Below are 19,950 nucleotides of genomic sequence, written 5' to 3'. Positions count from 1 at the left end.
ATCTCCTCATTTCCAACCTGAACCTCCCCTGGCACAACTTGAGGCCATTGCCTTTAGTTGTATCACTGGTTACACGTGAGAAGAGGCTGACACCCAGCTTCCCACAACTTCCTTTCTTTATTCATAGATTGTTGGTTTTCTGTGCTTGTTTTTTTTTTTTTTTCCTCAAATACAACAATTTTATAGTTTAAAAATATACAGAAAACTGTTTATTTCTAACAGGCATGTTTCAAATCATTTTTATGCACCGGAGAAGAAGGAGAGAAGGACAACTGATATGAAGATGCACCAGACGGCTGATATACTAGATGGGTAATGCATGGTAACATTTATTTGAATAAAAGGGCTGGTAAGATGAACAAGCAATCAATTTACCAGTAAATACAAATCTAATTTGTCTGTCACTTTGAAATATTCCATGCCAATTTGATTATAGCAGCTTCCTAAATTACTGTCTTCCTTCAGTAACTGCTCGTTATCCCACACCTCTCGTTTTTATAGACAACTTCTCCTTTAACTATAACATAGTCAATCAATGTTTGATGTCCCCCGAACTGGTAAATCAAATGCTCCCACCTAAAAAGACAACGAGATGTTTAAGAATATCTGTTATTTGCATAAAAGCAGGTCACATACCTAGTATACCTGGCAATTACAAAATATTTACTTAAACCATGGGAACCATTTGCTTAAACCATGGAAAACACTATTCCCTGTTGACGTTGATTCAAAATTCCACATTTACATGTACATGTTGGTCTCTTGTTGCATGAATACAATGAACTAATGTACAAATCATTACAGAAATCCTTCCACAAAATAAACACGTATTATCTTTAGATAATTTGTCAATGCGCACGGGTTATTTGTAATATTAGCCCTAAAACTATGATGCTTTATCTTTCACTGGAGGGATTAAGGAGAATGAAAGTGGGTCTAAAATGCTAGCTGTGTCCCTTTTTATAAGTAAAAATAACTTCTAAACACAAGGAATTCATTAACCTCTCCACTATCCTCACAGTGAAAAATTAAGTCCCTTATGTCAAATCACATTACAAACGATAACAGAAGAACATACCTTGATGAATTTATAATAACAAGGTCCCCCTGCTTGCCGATCTCTATGGAGCCATGCGTGTCTGATTTTCCCAGAGCATAAGCTGCATTAATGGTGGCAGCTGCTAGTGCTTCATTCATTGACATCTTCATGTTTACACAGGCCAGATGCATCACCATAGGCTAGCAGGAAAATTAAGCAGAAAATGGGAGTTACCAATAACAAAAATAAAGTTGTTTATGCCTCAAATCCCACAGCACTCTCCTCCCACCTTATGCAACAAAAGGAGTTGTCCCACATGATGTAAATCTTGCCAATTCCAAAATGAGAAATGTGGAATCAGGAACTTTGCAAGCTTTTTTTTTTGAAGCCTCAGTGCATTTGAAAAATCAACCCCCTTTAAGTTTCAAGAATTTCTGGCAAAAAGTACCAACCCACATAAATAGGCAGGAGCAATTGTCTAAGCTGCGCATGCAGTTCTCTGTGGATACGAAGAATGTTTTATATATGTAAGATCTACACACAATTCGTACTAGCGGGAGATTTTGTAATTTTGTGTTGTTGTAAGTATTAGGGATAGCTTACCATTGAAAAACAGTATGCATTAGGATTAAAATCACTGCCAAGAGCAACTATAACTCCTTCATTTAACATTTTTCTAGCTTGAGGTTGCTTCAGTCTAGTGGGAAAAAAACGCTTGTCAGTACAATTCTCTTAGTTATTACATGATGAATTACAAGAGCAAAAGTCATCACTCAGTTTGGCTACATCCATGCATTCAGTTACACCAATTCTTTTGGAGATGAAAGGCCAAATCCTCCTCTTGGATACCTATCACCCTATGGACAGCATAAATGGAAACTGTGATCCACTGTTTTTGCAGTAATAACATGTGACAGTAACCACTATCAAGCACCACGCTGCAGGCCACTGAAATGTTGGTATTTATCCAGGCCTCAGCCACTTAAGGATTTACAAGGTGAAAATCTTCATTTCTCAAAAAAGTAATTTTCTAGTCTTTTAGCTTCAAAGACAGACTTGCAAACATGAGCAGAGGCATAACCAATGCAATAGTCTCTTCCTGATTCTGCTGGCAATTCAACATAACTTGACAGTGTGAGTTTCATTTGTATGTATTATAGGATTTCTCTCACTTAGCAGTGTTAATGCAAACAATAGCTAGCTTCACTAGCTAAAGCTAGCTGCTTCATAAAAGCCTCATGCTCCCACTGAATTCTATATAAACAACCCACCGGGGTGCTGTAACTTCAGGGTTATGCGGGAATCCAGCTTCATAGATCTGACCTTCTACCACCGATAAAATCCACTAACGTTATGAGCATGATGTCCCTGGTTTACATTACTTGGCAGTTAGGAGGTACCTCTGTAGTAACCACCAACTGAGCTCTGATCTTATGAACAGTCGCATTTACAATCAACTTCAGTATCTGGAATAGCTGTTTCAAAACTGTTCAGACACTTGGTAAAGCAGGATAGGTGTTTGCAAGGACGGTCAGCAGCCTTAGGAAAGACACTCACTAAGGATTTTTAGCCAGAGCTGCTGTAACACCAGCAGCACCAACCATAATTTCCAGAAATAAACCAGTGTAACAATAAAAATGAAAACACAGAGCAAGAGCTACTCAAAAAGTAGTTTTAAAAGCACTGCAGTTAACAGAAAAGAACAATAAACAAGATCTCTGAAGAGCTTTTATTTAGTATAAGGCAATTCTCTTGCTATAGAAGTCTCCTAGCAGATTTATGAGAAAACACCATGATCTGTACACAACAGGACCCTCTGAGAGTTAACTGCATTTAAAAAGATTTGTCTGAAAAGCTGCTCCCTGTCCTCACATGTCCTCTGTGCTCTACTGCCAGACTCCTACTAAGGAATACTGCAAACAACTGTTAGCAAAGGCCAAAATGAGAGCATGTTTATCATTAAGCAACCCTTCAGCTGCATTCTCTGGCCCAGTTCTGGTCATCATATGAAGCCCTGGCTGCTACAGCTTTTCATAATACCTGGGACTACTGCAGGGGCAGGATCTTGTGAGGTCTGAAGTCTCATAATTAGTAGTGGAGCTGAGGGAGGCCAGCATCTCAAAGGATGTACCACATCAACTCACAGCAACTTTTGCTCATATTGGTGTCGTGCAGCTTTTGGCCCTCTAATACTCTTAACTAGTTATCTGTTGTACCTCAAACACGGCTTCCTCTTTTTAGAGTATATTAGAACGGGAGATCTGTGTTCAATAAATAGTGCACTGGACACCAGAACAAATGAGGCCTCATTACCATTACTCACAGCTGATCATTATCTCAGTCTGAGACTTATCCTGAGGTTATAAACCTTTCACTGCATGGATTCTCTGAACAATGTGAGCTACGGCTGCTGCCTATTCCACAGGTAGATATGGTTCTGCTGTCTCTCCTTTACCTCCCTGCCCAGGGTCAACCTGCAGGACCAGAAGTTATCTCCAAGATCTGCATTCTGGCAGTGCGTTTAGTTGCAATTAGCCAGTGGGTTCAGAAGCAGTGGTGCAGGATATGCTAACCACAAATATGAGCACAAGCACAGACACAGAAGTGAACATGATCAGAATGACATAGATAACAACTGCACAAGCCCTTCCAACTCCTCAGAAAGCAGGCCACTGAAAAAAAAAATCAGTTTGAGGATTTTTCTCTTTACAGAATAGAAGGCATTATTGGGTTGTGGTCCTCATGACCTAGAGTGAAGCAAGTGATCCATTTATGCTTATCTGAAATCTCTGCACATGGAAAATAGTGCATTTAAGCCAATTCTGCTCAGCATTGCCTGGGTAAAATCAGATCAATTTTTTACAATGTTACCCAGTCTTTCACCTCTTAAGACAACCAAAGGACTCATTTCCCAGCAAAAAATTCTTCAAGAGAATACAAACACTGCAGATAAAAATTGCCTGAAAAAAGGCCAATTCAATTTCCAAAGTTTAAATGTGTTGATGAAAACCAGTCATTCTCTTCTTAAATGAATGCCTGATTATTGTCAGCCTATCACGAGGGCTAAATTCTAGTGTTGACTAAACCACTCACAATCTACTGTGAGACTTCTCAGAAATGGGGTACTGCCTCGTTTTTGGGAATGTCCACCAGAAATACGACATGAGTAGGCTCATTCAGCTCTTTGTGATTTGTCTTCACTGATCCTGCCTGCTCATTAGGAGACAGATACAAGCCTACACTTTTGCATAAGAAGACCCTAAACCACAAATATGTTTTTGTTGTTCCAAAAGTTTTTCCTCCAATCTAGTGGCCTTACCTTAGCATGTAGGCAGTAGTTGGCAAGAGGACAGCTGCACACTTAGCTCTTGCTATTGCTGCAATGCCTTCATCACTAACTTCTTCTAGGTGGCTGATAGCCTGGGCTCCTAGTTCAGCTCCAAGCTGAGGGAATTATCAAGAAAATTACTCAATTAAGGTGAGTAATTAGTAATTAAGGTGAGTAACAGTTAACAGTTAATTCAGTCAAACAATGTTGTTATCAAATGAGTGGAGCAGACAACTCATTGTTAATGTCAAATTTACTAAAAGAAAAATCATAAAGAGTGCCTGAAAGAACAAATGAAATACAGAGACAAAATATTTTCTACTTTACTGCATGAAAAGTTAATCAGAGAAAGGTATTAACCTGAGAGGAAGGGAACCTTCAGTGGTGTTTTTGACAGATGAACGTGTACACTGTTGGCCAGCTATGGATAAAACCATTATGAACTCCTGTTCACAAAGTAAGCAAAAGAAAAGGGCTGACAGAACTGACACTGGCTGCAGAACAAGCAGTGTGACTGCTGCTTTCTGTGGTGAAGCACCAAGAAGGCTTTTATGATCAATTAAGATTTTCTTGAAAATGTAGTAGAGAATAATCTGAGCAGAACCCATGGGAAACAGGAAATCTTTAAATGATGGTAAAACATTGAAAGGGACAGACTTTCTTTAACAAAATAGTTTCGAGCCTATTCTTGGCTAAACCAACCCTCTGAGTGTGCTATACTGCACATCTTGTTACTGCTAACAGTACATTTGAGGAAAAAGTATTTCCCCAGTTGCATATAAACTATTCTTTTGTCATCCTTGGGTGGATAGCCACCTCCCCCATCCGTATCACATGTGGAAGATAAGCCAAGTCGATGTTTGATTAGGCAGTGCATGTCAGTCACACAGGTCAGGGTTTCCTTCCAGGTCCAAAACTGCACAATGGCTGCACATTCATATTGTCTATGAATGATCTACTTCATAAAGTATTTGAAAAGAAAACCTTGGATGTGAAAACTGCAATTCTTTCAAAGACTGAGGTCTAATAAAAGCAACACAAAACCAAAAGTGGCTTAACTGAACATTAAGAGAGAAGTACCTCAGCAGATTTCATCGGATGGAGTTCATCACCATGGAAGTTAATCTGTAACCCTATATCTTTTCCAGCTTGAAGAATTCTCCTAGTAGAATCCAGATCAAAGACGCCCTTCTCACAGAACACATCTATATTGTTAACATGCATTTCACCACTTAGTTTGAGTTCTTTCAGTTTAGGGAGATGGTTATTGATAATGTCATCTGCGGCCTCAGTAGCAGTTTTCCCTCTAATGAAAATAAAATGTTACAGAGCCGTAAGAACAAAAACTTCGAAGCTTGGCAAATATTCAAATCATACATGCAATTACCAGATCGTTTAGAAAATGATGCAAATACAAATCACTCAAACTTCAGATTAAAAAACAAAAGTTGCTGTAATTTATGTACACTCAAACCATGAGCTACTTTCCATTCAAAAGTTTTAGCCTATATTACTCTTTATTTTATAAGGTTGGTTTCTTTGGATGCTAACCAAGACATGGGACATTTAAAAACCAATACTTCTGCTTTCCTATTCATATATTCTGACCCAGCTGTATTGTATCCTAAAACACAACCATGCAAAATATGTAAATGATTATTTTAATGTCTTAAATGATATTCATGCAGTATTTTTATGCAAGTATCAAAGCTCAAAGGGTATGTGTAGTGTTTTTTTTTACCTCTCCTCCTTTTATGATATCATTCAGAGCAATAGCTAGATAACCATCTCTAAATCAGAGAGGCCTCCCGAGATTAGATCTGCCAATGTCAGAACCATTTATGAACCTCCTATTACACAAAAGATAACCCAGGAGAGATAGGTAAATGGCTCTGAAAGAATGAACAATCCCAAAATATGTAATAGAGTTAGTATTTTGCAATTTTAAGATCTGAAGATAAGTGACATACTACAGCTAAATGTCTGTGACAGCTCAATCCTCATTTCAGGCGCTGTAAAGCATGCGCAGACCAGAACTGCACAAGTGCCATATGTGGGGGAGTTCAGGGTTTTACAGTGGCAGTAAATTCAAGAAGCCCCAGTCTGCTCTGATTTACAAATGAGGTTGTGCAGTTATAAAGCGGAGTAAAACCTGGCACACTGCCCTTCTTTTGTTCACCTTTCACAGAAACAGTTCTTGGGCTTGCTCAGGCTCTTACCATGTCAAGCCTTCTCCCTTTTCTGCTTTAGGCTCAGTAGTCTTTGGAGGACTTTGGACTTAAAAATTAGGACCAGAGCCAAGACAAAACAGTCTTGATCTCACGTTTTTGGGGACATAATGCCCAAAAACTGAAAACTGATGTTGTTCTAATGCAAGAGGCTTTTGCTCGGGAAATCACTTTGAAAATTCCTTCCTAAAGATGAAAAACGGGCCCAGTAAAGCCTTACCAATAAACTAAAAATAATAATAAAAAAATTAGAATCAGATAGCCCCAAAAATCATGAATTTAATTCAAAATGATGACTACAGGAATGGTAAATCAGTTACTTCTTTGCCCCCCTGCTTTAAGCCTGCTTTTTAGGTTCGATTCTTAAAGAACCAGCAATATTCATAGTCCAGAAGTTCTAATGCTGCAAACATTTCTGCAAGGTCAAATGGAGAGGAACAAACATTATATAAACCTATAGCAAAAGAAAGCGTTATTTTTTAAGACTTATATAAATCATAAAGATTTAAGTAAAAAGAGTCAAATCGATCTTAACCTTTTGTTTACATGATTTATGCATATCTACAGGACACTTTTATGGAATATAATGATGAAAGGAAACTGGCATGAGCTTATGTGACTTGGAAGATGTCTGTTTAACAAATCCTAGAATCCACAAGCTCATCACTTATTTGTATCTGAATCGTTCAGAAGAGCAATTTCCAGCCCCGAACCTGTGGGCAACGTGCTCCCCTTGAGATCTTCCACTGTTACAGAAGCTGCAGGAAATTAAGAATTGAAAACTTGAGCTCAACAAAACACGATGCCACCTTCACCGTGTAACTTGCCCCAGATGTTCATGAGCCAGTCAAAGGCAGAGGACCACTCTGAACATTCAGGCCTTAGATCAGGGAAAACTGCAAAATTCTTCCCAGAATAAAAACCTGAGGCAGAATCTAAGTTTGATGGGTCAAAGAAAATGCAAGCAAAATATTCTGGACATGAGCATATGAAGAAAACAGAAGAGGATTTAAGAAGACCCAAACTGGGAAACATAAACATATTGTTTCAAATATATTTTGTTACATTTTAGGAGAGCTGGGCAGAACAAAGTTTTCTGAAAACAACCAAATTTCAATGAAAAGCAGTAACACTGAAAAAGAGCAAGAAAAATTAAGTCACATTACTTTGGCACGGAATGAGCTCCACAGTATGTTGATGAAATGCCAATATCCATGGATTGCTTAGCACGTTCAATCACTCTAAGCATTTTAAGTTCCGTTTCTAAATTTAAGCCATATCCACTCTTGCACTCAACCAAAGTAGATCCTGCTCTGCGCATGCGTTCAAGTCGGTGTTTGAAAGTACTGAACAGCTCTTCTTCTGTGGCTTTCCGAGTGTGTTCCACAGTAAAATGAATACCTCCTCCAGCCTGGTGGATTTCCATATAGGAAGCGCCTGCCAGCTTGGGAGAAAAAAGAAAACAAAAACAACACCACACACATACAATTAGCCATTAAGTGTGTATTTTCTCTCCAAGTGATTATGGAAAGTGCCTTGAAGTCTCTTTGCAGTGAGAGAGAAAAAGATAAAAAATATCCCCATTAATCCTTCCTCCCTCCTTCTCTCTACTCTTCTCTCTCCCCTCCACCTAAGCAAAGAAACAATGTAAAAAGCTACATAAAAATAATGTCCCCTGGGCCCTAGGAGAAAACCTATCTCTAGCTTACAGATTCATTTATGTGGAAAAACAAGAATGAAAGAAAAAAGACTTCAAGATTAAGATGGGAACAAAAGGTGACACTCCTGGATTGCTTCAGTTAATGCAGAAGTGCACTGAGACTGGCTGCAAAAGCTGCAGTTCCACTCCCCTTGCAGCCTATCAGTCCTCACAACTCAGCCATCCTCCCTCACTTGTATTTCATGACAGAAATTACATTATTTTCTACATATGAAAGACAGATGTCACTAGAAAGAGTTATGCATTAAAAAAAATAAAAGAGAGAGAAAGAAAAATCCAGCTCTGTAATTTCATGCTGTTACCTTCATTGCAAACTCATGAACCCTATCACCAGCCCACACTGGATGTGTATGTGCATCTACCAGGCCTAAAGAAAACAAAGTAAACGTACACTCAAGTTATTTCACTGTAGAAGAAAAGCATTAACATGCAAGCAACTTAAATGGGCAACAGAAGCTCCCCTACAAAGCCTCTGTTTACAGAGAAAGAAAAATCCAAAATGTCTCCAGGAAACTTGCTCGGTTTCTCATGTTGTTTTGATGATGTTTTATTTGTTGAAGTGATAAATTACAATCTTTGAAATTGTTTACTACCGTTTATTTGTGTTCTCTGAAGAAAGCAAAGTGTTTATGCTGGGCTCAGCACTCTAGCACTTCAGCAATTGCCCGCTTGCTCCAGTGGGAGCTTTTTCAAAGAGCTGTGAAACCAACACTACTGAATGCCAAAGTGCATTTCAAAAAAAAAAAAAAAAAGAGGTCTAACAGCTCATGTGGTAATACCACCAGGAAAGTTTAAAATGCAATATACTTGCTCAGAACCAGGTAAAGTTTCAGAGTGTGTGACGAACTCCTGTACTGCCCTTGGGCCTCCAACTATCTATGAACAGCACCGAGAGAGATAAAGCTCCACAGCTGAACAGCTGATGGAAAGGGGACAGAAAGAGATGTGAGATTTAAGTCACTCAGAGAACCAGCTACATTACAGCTGTGATCTACGATACAGATGTAAGGTGAAACAATAGGAGACACAGCTCCACCACAAAGCCAAAAGAAATACCCTGAGTGCTGCAACCTTACCCTTCCAACAATCCTGATGAAGAAGGTACCATACTCTATCCCCCACCACAAGATATTATCAAACCAGTACTTAATGAAGAGGAAAAAGGACCAAGGAACGCTTCACATGTGTATTTTGTCTCTAAGCACTTGCAGCCTTTCTGCATTACATCAATATGACAAAACAAACCTACCCGGCAATATGCATTTCCCAGTGCAGTCAATTTTTCTTTCAAATGTTGCTCCTGAAAACTGATTGCGAATAACATCTGCGGGGCCCACAGCTTTTATATAACCATCTCTGTAAATAGATGATGAACAAAGGAATCTTGTATCTCTTTAAAGGTCAAGCTCCAAAAGTGGTCAAAGAGCCCCTGAAGCAACAACTCTAGCAGCAGAGCAGGAACACTGAGAACTGTTAGCAGGACTAAAGATGCACAGAGGAGGTGGCTTGCTAATCTTACCGAGGCACAGCAAATGATGGGTTATGCTATACATTTCTAGTTCTCTGCCGTAACACGTCTTGTCCTCTCCTCAGACTCCTTTAGGATGATACCTTGGTACTCTGTTCTAACTTCCGCTAGACAACATTGTTATTGTCTTGTGGATCAGCAAATGTAACACATTCCTCCTGCAAGTATCTGCAGGGCATTCTTCTCAAGGAAGCCAGTGGCACTGCTACCCCTTGCCTCCCTGTGAGCTGTGGGGATAAATCTGCTCGGGGCTGATCTTCAGTTCAATGGGCGTTTTCTCAGGGTGGATCTGGAGGATCGTACTGGGGATCTCAGACTGTGCTGGGCACGGGGCATGCCCTGAATGCACAAGGCTCGACCTTGCCACACGAGTGGAGCTGTCAGGCTCTGTTCTTTAAGCCTCGCCTTTCTCCAGCTCTTTTCAGGCATTGGGGACAGCAGCCGGGAGTCATCACGGGCAGCGCACTGAGGGCACCTCTACGCTAGGCAGCAGGGCTGCCAAGAGGCAGGCACGGTCACAGCCAGAGCACTTAGGAGCAGGAGAGAAGAGATGGAGCCGCATGCATTCGTTAACTGCGATTCTGTTAATTGCACAAAGCATTTATGTGATTGCTGCTAGTTCACATCAGTTCACCTAGAAGTAAAGCAGAGAACAGGGTGACAGTCACAATCTGCAGCATGCAAGAAGTTATCATTAAGAGGCTAAAGATGTGCACATAGCATTAAAAAGTAAGTTAGCAGGCTACTGATTGAAATGATGGGAATTACGAGTGCACGCTTCAAGGAATCGTTTCTTTCCCATCCCGCTGCACACCCCGGAGCCCAAGCCTCGCCCCACCCAGACCCCATCCCCACACTGCCCACCGGGGCCGAGGGCACCTGGCCGCCCTGCAGCCCCCCGGCCCTGCCACTCACTGTCCCACCACCAGGCTGGCGTTTTGCAGCACGGCCAGGCTGGCCATGCCGGCCTGCAGCAGGTACTTCTCGCCCCGGCCGCACACCAGCACCAGCTGCCGGGCGTTCTCCAGCAGCAGCCGCTGCTCCCCCGCCATGGCAGCGCCAAATGGCGGCCGGGGGGCGGCCGCCGCTCGGCTCAAAGTCCCCCGGGGCGGTGCGCGAAATGGCGCCTCCTGCACCCAGGGGGGCCCCGGGGCGGCCCCCTGGCAGGCAGGGCAGGGACTCGGTGGGCTTTCCCCAATGGGTTTTGTCAGGGTGCTGCTGGCAGGGTCGCTGGGCTGCTCTCCCCATCACAGCACAGCCCAGACCCCCGCAGGGGAATGGGGAGCTTCTGAGCTGGGTGCGTGTGCTGGCACCCGTGGCCTCGCCAGCCTGCCAGCTGCAGCCCCCGAGGGAGCCCAACACCTCTCATCGCCTGGATATCCAGGCAGACGCTCATTTATCTGGGTTGATGCTAATTTATCCGAGTCCACGATCAAAGGTTTGTTAGATTCTGCTGCCCCCTACAGAACTGGGGATGGGAGAGCTGGGGAGCAAACGCTCTCCATGTGGATTTCCAATTTTCTTCTCTCTTCAGCTATTCACAGCGAGTGTGGGGCTCCAGTAATTCCCAGCTGGCAAACGGAGTGGATTTCTGAGTAGGTGGTCCCTCAAACACCTCTGTGATGGTGGCAATCTTCAGACACTCTATTATCTTTTAGAAAGGGGCTTGATGTCTAATGCTTAAAACACACTTCCGTGCATACACATACTCCTATATAGCAGAAACAGATGGATTTGTTGGCTCAAATCCTGCACACCATAATCTGTGTCTTCCTTCTGAGCATTTTCTCTCACCAGGAATACAAAAGGTGGACATGAGAGGTGGTAGGTGGTGCTGTGCTGCTTCCAGGAGATCCTGCTGCTTATTTTGGCTTTCCCTGGCAGTATCACAGTTTGTATGAAAGCAGAAATTAACGAGGAACCTCTCAAGAGAGTGATAGCAAGGGCAAGACACCGCATGGGATGACGTTTCAGCAGCAGAGGTGGTGTGAGAGCTGGGGTGTGAGGAATGCAGTGCCGCACGCTGTGGTGGGGTCTGGCACTTGCCGGTTCAGTCCTGCCCATAAAAGCAGCAGAGCTGAAGCACACCCCAGCACACAGCTCACCTCTTGTGTGGTGGGATGGCAGGAAAATAAAGAGGTTTAGAATGAGGACTGCTTCCCCATTGCACTGTCTTATGGCAGTTTTTAAGTACTGCAAAATCACCTTCCTTGTATTCGCAAGTATTTTCATTCTCAGCCTTGTGTTCTGCTTGCAGAAAACTCAGTATTTTGTATACACACATTGTATACAGTATTTATTTTCTGTTGTTTTCTGTTGAGGATTCTTCTCTTTAATAGGCAAGAAAATGAAGAACAAGGTCAATCTACTGCAAAGCCCATGGTTCATGACATGCAGTGCCTAATACATTTTTAAAGTCCTACTCAGAGAGACAAAGCAGTTTCTAGGTTGCATCCTCAAGAAATTCTTGGATTTGGTAGAAAAGAAGAGATTATATAAATTAGGCTGTATTATAAAAACATTAATGTCAGAATTCACTGGAGGTAAAAACAGGAAGGTAGAGTGCCAGAGGAATCTACCAGGGGAACTGAGTTTGTTAAAGGCAGTGCCTTTAAATCACTGCGTTAATGTTCCGGTAAAAGTGCTTTTTGAAAAGATTTTTAAAATATAGTATCTTAAATAGTGTCTGATTTCTTTTATATTTATTTTTTTTTTTTCTGCAAAATTGCATAGATATTGATAAAAGCAATCACAAGAATATAACCTTTCACAGTAACATATGGAAAGACAGTTCCTTGGGTCTTGGCCTACTGAAAAGGTGTGTGTTCTTAAATCAGCTTGAAGGATGATATCCTATGCTCATAATGGTTTTGTTGTTATCCTTGGGTATTTTAAGTTTCTTGAGTCTGTAAGTTTTTGTTAGAAAATAACTCATTTCACTAAAAAGTAAGCGCAGTAATATAGTAGAAATAATATAGGTCAAAAAAAAAAAGTAAGGATACATGTAAAAGTAAATGGAATATCAGGTTATTAAGAGATTTCTTCTCTTCTTGATGGTGGTCATGCATGAACATCTCAGCATTGTGATTCATTTCTCAGCAGCCCTTGCAAAAGCAAACAGAAAAGATGTGGCCACTTTCCAGCTGATGGGTATAGGATGTCTGTTCTGGACTATCAACAGCCCATTTTTAAGTTAGGGAGTGTCTGCCGCAGTCAGAACAGCATACGCAAAATGCTCTCCCATTTATTTTGCTGCCAGAGATTTAATTGGGAAAAAGAAAAAGAAAAAAAAAAAAAAAACTTTTCTACTCATTTTAACCTGCTACAGGACTTCCTTGTATGAAGATTTTTTCGGTGATATTTCTCAAGCATCAAGCATTGCTGTGCTATGTTGAAGAACTCCCTCCCTTTAGGAGGGCAATCGGCGAAAGAACGCTTGCTATGGATCACAGGAAGGCTTTAGCTCTCTTTGAAAAGGCAAAAACGTATTCTCTACCCTCAGGGTGGTGACTTAGGCTGCTGGCCGTACAGCACAAGTCAAGACGTTTCTCTCTATTCAGCTGAGGAACTACTCACATTGATTCACATATACATAATTTGTTCAGCATACACTAGGGCTTCCCAAAGTTATTCTGAAAAGCTGTAAGACTGCCGTGAGGATGGCACCACCTGAATTCGGTGCTCACCTTACTCAGCTCACCTCCAGCCCCACTTCCTCCACATACAGAGGAGCAGCTTTCAGTCAGTGCCAGGCCACTCCAGGAAAGGAAGCAGCTGGATGCTAAGATGACAGGCCCAAGCATCTTCCCCTCTGATCCTGATCCTGCTGTAATTATCAATGAGAGCACGGAGAACGCACTGCTATGCATTACGTGTATGTTAAACTGGGCATGCTGTATCATAAACCAGACGTGGGTTTGCCCCTCCTTAATGCTACTCAAAATATTCTAGAACACATCGAACACTTTTGCTCTACTTGTTTGGAGGTTTCCTAAGTCCATCGCTGATTTAAAAGTACTGATTTATTCATGTACTAGCGCTTGTTTTAGTTTAAATGGCTCATTTCCCTTTCCCAGTGGGACTGTAAGATACTTCAGAAGAATTGTGAAGTAAGCCTTCAGGCTGCCAAAGAGGAGCTGATCTGAATAATGAAAGCCCTTCCCAAGTACATCCAATGTGGCTGTTCACTCCTGGCAACCTGCAGCTGTAAATATTAGAGGAGCATGTGCATAGCCACAGGGGTGACTTCCATCACAAGAAACAGGGAAATTTTTCTCTGCAGTAGCTGCCTTTTTTTTTTCTTCCCCCATGTACATCATCAGTATATCCAAATCCAGCTGTGTCTGCCACTCTTTCACATGTCATTGTTCAAAGGACAGGATCCTCACCCAGGTACTGGGAGACCCGCACCCACTTTATGCCCACCAGTTAGCTGCTTAGGTTCTGGTTTGCAGAACGCCCCGCCATCCACCTGTGGGTAGATTCTGAGCTCCCTCAGTGCTGGCAGCACTGGCAAAGCAGTGGCCTCCTGTCACCAGGAAGTGCACAAGGAACAGGTTCAGTTAACCTGTTTGCTTTCAACATTTGAAAACTGGTTACTGTGTTCTTGCCAAAACATTAGTATCCTGGATGCCTGATAACAAAGAGGGCCTTTCATTTTTTTTGGAGGTATGAGACTGAGTATAGACAGTCCCATTTTGCAGCGTGTTGTTTTAACTCTATTAGTACCATTTAAATTCATAGACATTTGTAGCTGCTGGGTCTTTTGTTTGCGTGGTTATTAGCTACAGTTTATAGAAATTTGCCCTGCCTTAAAAATGGTTCTACAACCACGCTTCAAGCTTCACAGCTCAAAGAAGCACAATATTACTGTGGGACAATGATGTATAATATCAATATCCCACCTGTATTGAAGTCTTTCAAGTATTTCCAAATAGTTTATAAACCAATAAAGTGCATTTAGATAGTAACTACACATGCACTGTGAAGCATGCACACATCTGTTTTCCCACATTCCTGATCGGAAGACAACTGGTGGTTTGCTCACAGCTTTCAGCCCTTAAGCAGAGAAAACAACTAAGAATGAAGGCCCTGCAAATACTGAAGATGACTTAGTTTGTCATGTAAAGGTGAAACTTAGTTTCTGCTTCAGCAAGGCTACACAGCATTGTGTCTTCCTCATGGAGCTATTTAGAAAAATGAGTCTGTGGAAGTTCTTTAACTTCCATTATAGGCTAGTCTGCACCACAGCCTGCCAGCAGAGTGCTGGCACTGACACTAACCTGAGATGACACAAGAAGGAACTGTAGCCTATTTTCTAACAGATTAGATACTTGTGTACATCTAAGAAGTAGACAGCTTTGTATCTAATCCACTCTGGGAACCATTTAAATTCATGTATTTCCCTTGAAAGTGGCGCTTCCAACAAGTGGCGCTTGTTGACCCTAGTAATAAAAACTTTTGGTTGTGGGTTTTTTGGTTTTGTTTGTACGTGTTGTCTTTCTTTCTTTTTTTTTAAATACTCGCATTTCATTCTACAATTTTCCATTTTATGTTGACATCATTGCCTATTCCGCCAGCACTGGTGTTTTTTTTGGACATCAACAGACAATTAGAGACTTTTTAAAGGGTTAACTTCCCCCATGTTAGAATACAATAACAACAACACGTAAACACCGTATTACAAAAGTTGTGGAAAATAAAAAAAAAAACAGAAAAAAGTTTATTCCCAGATATACAAAACACCTATTCTCTCATTTCTCCATCTTCTTCCTCTTCTTCCACACCTCTGATGTACAAAACATTATTGCACCTGTAAAGAGAACCAAGAGTTACTTTAGCTGAAAGCATTTCAGTTTTCCCTACATATACGCTGCTTTAAGCATTTTCCTACTTCACTGCGACCTGGCAACAGCCAAATCCTGCCTAACAAACTGCTGCTGTTGACTTTACGCAGCTTTCCCAATAAGTTCATTATAAATAGGAAAAACAATTTTTACAAGTAGTAAATAATGATGTATAAGAAACATTTGCATTTGAGTCTGCAGTTGTGGGCAATAGCTGTAATTTCCAAGTATGCAAAATGTTTTCAACAGCAACGGCAAAGTAGGTACCCTAACATGCTCTGCTACTGGCAAGAGATTAATAGATCTGCAGTAACCCCAGGAGGTATTTAATAACCTGAAGAAGGGATCATAAATACTTTACACATACTTTTGTTTTCCTGCCTCAGATGGGGTCTCAGCTTAAAAATTACAATCTTTGTGCACTTCAGTAGCACTCTGCACTTCAGAATAGATGAGACACACAGAACCTGGTACTACAAGTTTTAACCCACGCAGTACAAAAAGGTTTGGCAAGATGCTGCCCCGCTACACGCACCCCAATTACCTTATCAAAACCTCGCCCAGGTGTCCCGACAGCGCCCCGTCGATGTACTCTTCTGTGTTGGCGAGCTTGGGAAGAAAACCAGCAGCAAAGTTACCGCGCAGGAGCCGTGCCCAGCGGATCTACCCCGCGGCCCTCAGTGACGGGGGGAGGCCACCCCGCTCCCGAAGCGCCCCTCACCTGCATGTTCATGTAGCCGTCGACGGAGACGAGGTAGCCCTTGTACTCCATCCCCCACTTGAGCTTCACCATCACCGGCTTCCCCGTCAGCCCGTTCAGGAACGGCTTGGGGTTGAGGGGCAGGCTCTGCGGGGACACCGCCGGTCAGCACCGCCCGCCCGCGGCCCCCCCGCCCCTCCCCGCCCCGGGACCGTTAGCGACCGTTAACGGCCGCCCCCCGCCCCCCCCGCCCTCACCATGGCAACGGGCGCGCGGCGAGGCCCGAGCAGCGCGGGGCGCACGCGGGAGCGGCGGGAGAATGGGAGGCGGCGCCGCGGCCGCTTCCCCTTCCGGGCGCCGCGCCGACCTCTAACCCCTCACCCGCCGCGGGGAAAAGCGCGGCCTCCCATTGGCTCGGCCGGACGGCGCGCTCCACCCCATTGGCTGAGCCGGCCGCCCGCCGCCCCTCCGCAGCCAATAGCGGGTGCCGCGTGCCGCTCCGCCGCCGCAGTTAGCGCCGAGAGCGCTGCGGGCGCCGCCATTTCGCGCAGGCGGCGGGGCCGGGCGGGTGTCCCCGCGCCCCCCTCCTCGGCGCTGCCCCGGGGCCGCCCCCGGGCGCTGCGAGCCCGGCGGAGGCTTCGCGCCCCGTCCGCCGGGTGTCGCCGCCTCAGCGGCGCTGCCCGCTCCGCCTCCGTGCGGCTGCGGCACCACCAGGGGGCTCCCGTTCGTGTACGGGACTCGGGTGCGCACCTGCGGCCTCACGGGCTGCGGGCGGGAGGGGCTGGGGGCGGCTGCGCGCTGTCCTGCGAGCGCTTGGCTCAGGTGGAGGAGTTGCCGAAACTTTTCCTTGGCTGTGGAGAGCGTCAGCCCCTTCACGTTCCTGAAACCTCGGCCCTGCTGTTCCTGCGTTTGTGGCTGTTAACCGTGGGCAGGCAAATAAAAAATGAGGCAATCTTCGTGCTGTTTGGTATTTGTCGTGTCTGTTATTTAATGCTGAACATGAAAATCATGTACATTCAATAAATACATTTCCCTAATAGGTCTATTCATTTTTTTGTGCACATGCCTTTCCAAATGACTAGTGCCCAAGTTTTGAAGGCAAAGCCATCATCACCTGCATTAATCTAGGTAGTGCTGTTGATTCAGCCTATCTTATCCAGATTCTAACTGTCTACAGCTCTACATACTTCTTGGATACTGTTAGGATACTTTTATGGATGGGTAGAGTGGGAATTACGATTCTTTTCAGCCAGCAAGTGTCAAAAATGCACTCAGATGCTTGTTTCTCTGGTCATTTAAACCAAGTGGTTTTCCTCATGTATTGGCTGGGCAACAGACACAACATCAAAATTAAGCTAATAGGCTTTCTGACACCAGGACTCACAGTGGGCCAGCGGGGTGCAATGAGTTTAGTGCGAGTCTCGGATAAAATAATGCCACAGGAGTCAGTTTTGCACTTTCCTGACAATTGTTAAAGATAAACGTGTATATTTGTGAATGACAGTGTAGCAGTTTTAGTATTTTATCTGTAAACAACACTTCTTATTTTTAGGTATTGAAGCAATTTTGATTACAAATGTCTCCTACTTGTGTTGGAAAAGCTGTCTGTGTACCAAGAAATGCAGGGCCTTTCAGTTTTTCATACGCTCAGTTCCTCTGATAAATGAGTAAATATTCCAGCCCTGTTGTTATTAAAATCACCAACAAATAGAAGAGTTTCTTAGGGTCACAGATATCAGTATTGAAGTCAAAGTAGAGAGTGGGAGTGCTTGACTTCTAGTTTCATAAATCAGTGCATGAATTCATGTGTCAGTAATCACTTCAGCTGTTGCCTGGGTGTTGCGTGGTGGTAGGGTAGGAAGAAGTACCAAAAGCACAGAACGCATGACTACGTCTGGTATAGGTGACTGGGTAACTTGGTCAATCAGGAAACAAGATAGCTTTTCTCCCCCTCCATGAGGAATTTGCTGTTTCCTTTGTTGACTGAATCATTCTGAGTCAGAGATGGTTTGCTTACGTGGGTCTTCTCTTGACCTTCAGCACAGGAGTGAATTTCACCTTTTGTCCTCATTGTGTTTCCCCATGTAATCGGGGAAGTAATAGTTTGCATTCTTTTCTGTCGTTGGGTCAGGGTATTTAGGATGTTGCTCAACAGGAAATGAACAGGAAAGAGTTTTTGTTGTAGATTAATACAAACCTTAGATCTTGGGTGGATGGATAGTGTTCCTTGTACAGCTCAGGAGTGGGCATTTAGCATGACTGCCTACACTTTTTTCCTAAGGAAAAGCGGTAAGCAGCGGGTCATCCGATGGCAGCAGCATGTCTGGTGGAGGGACACATTAGACAGCATTATCTGTGTAAGTGCAAATCTGCACTGACATCATTAAAACACCATGTCGCCCAAATACTGGGCAGAGGGGACCGGCTCCTGTGCTCTCACATTGCTGAGAGAAAGCTGAGCTGTCCAGAAGTATTTCCTGATTGAGCTGAGTTTACTGAGACAGGAACTCCCTGCAATAACCTCATGCTGCCTGTCATAAACACATTTCTTAAGGAAACTTCCAGAGCTGCCTCACATTCCAACTTCTGGACTGTGTATGGTGTGGCCATCCCGCACCTTTCCCAAGGCAATGCCAGCGTCAGTGAGGTTTTGCTCTGCTGCAGTGTTCTCCCACACTGAGCAAGTCGCTTTTGATATCACACAGTTCATCCTCACTGGAGTAGTAGCAACGCCAACTTTGACATCACACCAAAGACACCTTCAGATAACAGAAGGTTTGCTGTACATGCTGAAATGGGAAATCAGCTCTTTCCCATAAATTTTCTATAGAAAGTGTCAGATAAAAATAAAACTAAAATTTTGTGTAAAAAACTTTCCAACAAAGAAAACCAATTTTTTCATATACATGAAGGTCTGAATCAGCTCTTGGTGACTTGGGGAACTGCTGTGGTAGTATGCGTAAGTTGTCCACAACCCTCACGTGAGTCATAATCATCACCTTCTGGGGCTTTGCCATGATAACTTCTCATCAAGCAGTTGACTTTCACAGAGATCTCTACCAGTAAAACATCTTTTTCCTGACAACTTGTCTTTTTTGATGGCACTGTCTGTGACCAAATCTCCATGGATGAGGCAATAACCACCCATCACAGACCTTCACCAGGGATGTGGACTGGGCTCCAGTAGTGACATCTAAAAGAGGGGTCTGCAAGTGCTCTGAGATCCCCACTGCTGAAAACCAAGCTAAGCTGTGAGGCAGGCATACAGGATCTTAGGCATCACTCTGCCTTTTTCCTGCATCCTGGGGTTGGTATGAAATGAGGCTGGGGATGGTAGGTGTGTGCTAGCAAGAGCCCAGGTAAAAGGTGGAGTCATAAAAACTTACTGCTCCCCACAAGGGGGGGTTTCTGGAGTGGCTCTGCAATGAACTTTCCACCAGGCTAAACTGTGCTGAGGAGCAGGGGGAGCGTTTGGATGCTATGTAATGGGTATTGTACAGGATTATGAGAACATTAAAGCCTCCTTTTATGCATATTGAAAACCTTTATTTGTTCGTGCAA

The 19,950-nt window shown here is 43.3% G+C and overlaps 2 protein-coding genes across 2 annotated transcripts; both read right to left on the bottom strand.

Moving 5' to 3' along the window:
* Window positions 1-311: 311 nt before the first annotated feature.
* On the bottom strand, window positions 312-10,962 carry AMDHD1 (amidohydrolase domain containing 1). Its single transcript, XM_068668663.1, has 9 exons — window positions 10,759-10,962; window positions 9,565-9,671; window positions 8,618-8,682; window positions 7,762-8,039; window positions 5,448-5,673; window positions 4,359-4,483; window positions 1,643-1,736; window positions 1,079-1,239; window positions 312-576 (listed from the first exon to the last, which is right to left on the bottom strand). The coding sequence occupies exons 1-9, from the start codon at window positions 10,893-10,895 to the stop codon at window positions 462-464; spliced, it is 1,308 nt and encodes a 435-aa protein (XP_068524764.1). The 5' UTR covers window positions 10,896-10,962; the 3' UTR covers window positions 312-461.
* A 4,561-nt stretch (window positions 10,963-15,523) lies between these two features.
* SNRPF (small nuclear ribonucleoprotein polypeptide F) lies at window positions 15,524-16,805 on the bottom strand. The gene is made up of 4 exons (XM_068668648.1): window positions 16,647-16,805; window positions 16,411-16,536; window positions 16,234-16,298; window positions 15,524-15,655 (listed from the first exon to the last, which is right to left on the bottom strand). Exons 1-4 carry the CDS (start codon window positions 16,647-16,649, stop codon window positions 15,589-15,591), a joined length of 261 nt encoding a protein of 86 aa, XP_068524749.1. The 5' UTR covers window positions 16,650-16,805; the 3' UTR covers window positions 15,524-15,588.
* Between the last annotated feature and the right edge of the window lie 3,145 nt (window positions 16,806-19,950).

Source organism: Anas acuta, chromosome 1 (genome assembly GCF_963932015.1).
Source record: "Anas acuta chromosome 1, bAnaAcu1.1, whole genome shotgun sequence".
Taxonomy (NCBI): domain Eukaryota; kingdom Metazoa; phylum Chordata; class Aves; order Anseriformes; family Anatidae; genus Anas; species Anas acuta.
This window is presented reverse-complemented; position numbering and strand designations above follow the sequence as displayed.

What these genes read in the sequence shown, in the direction of transcription:
- AMDHD1 (XM_068668663.1), bottom strand. Translation starts at nt 10,895, where the DNA reads ATGGCGGGGGAGCAGCGGCTGCTGCTGGAGAACGCCCGGCAGCTGGTG. An exon ending in GGAGCTCATTCCGTGCCAAA is followed by an intron (nt 5,674 to 7,761) that starts GTAATGTGACTT and finishes TATTTTCATTAG; the next exon opens with AGGGAAAACTGCTACTGAGG. An exon ending in GTTATTATAAATTCATCAAG is followed by an intron (nt 577 to 1,078) that starts GTATGTTCTTCT and finishes TTGTCTTTTTAG; the next exon opens with GTGGGAGCATTTGATTTACC.
- SNRPF (XM_068668648.1), bottom strand. An exon ending in ACGGCTACATGAACATGCAG is followed by an intron (nt 16,299 to 16,410) that starts GTGAGGGGCGCT and finishes TTTCTTCCCAAG; the next exon opens with CTCGCCAACACAGAAGAGTA. An exon ending in CTGGGCGAGGTTTTGATAAG is followed by an intron (nt 15,656 to 16,233) that starts GTAATTGGGGTG and finishes TTCTCTTTACAG; the next exon opens with GTGCAATAATGTTTTGTACA.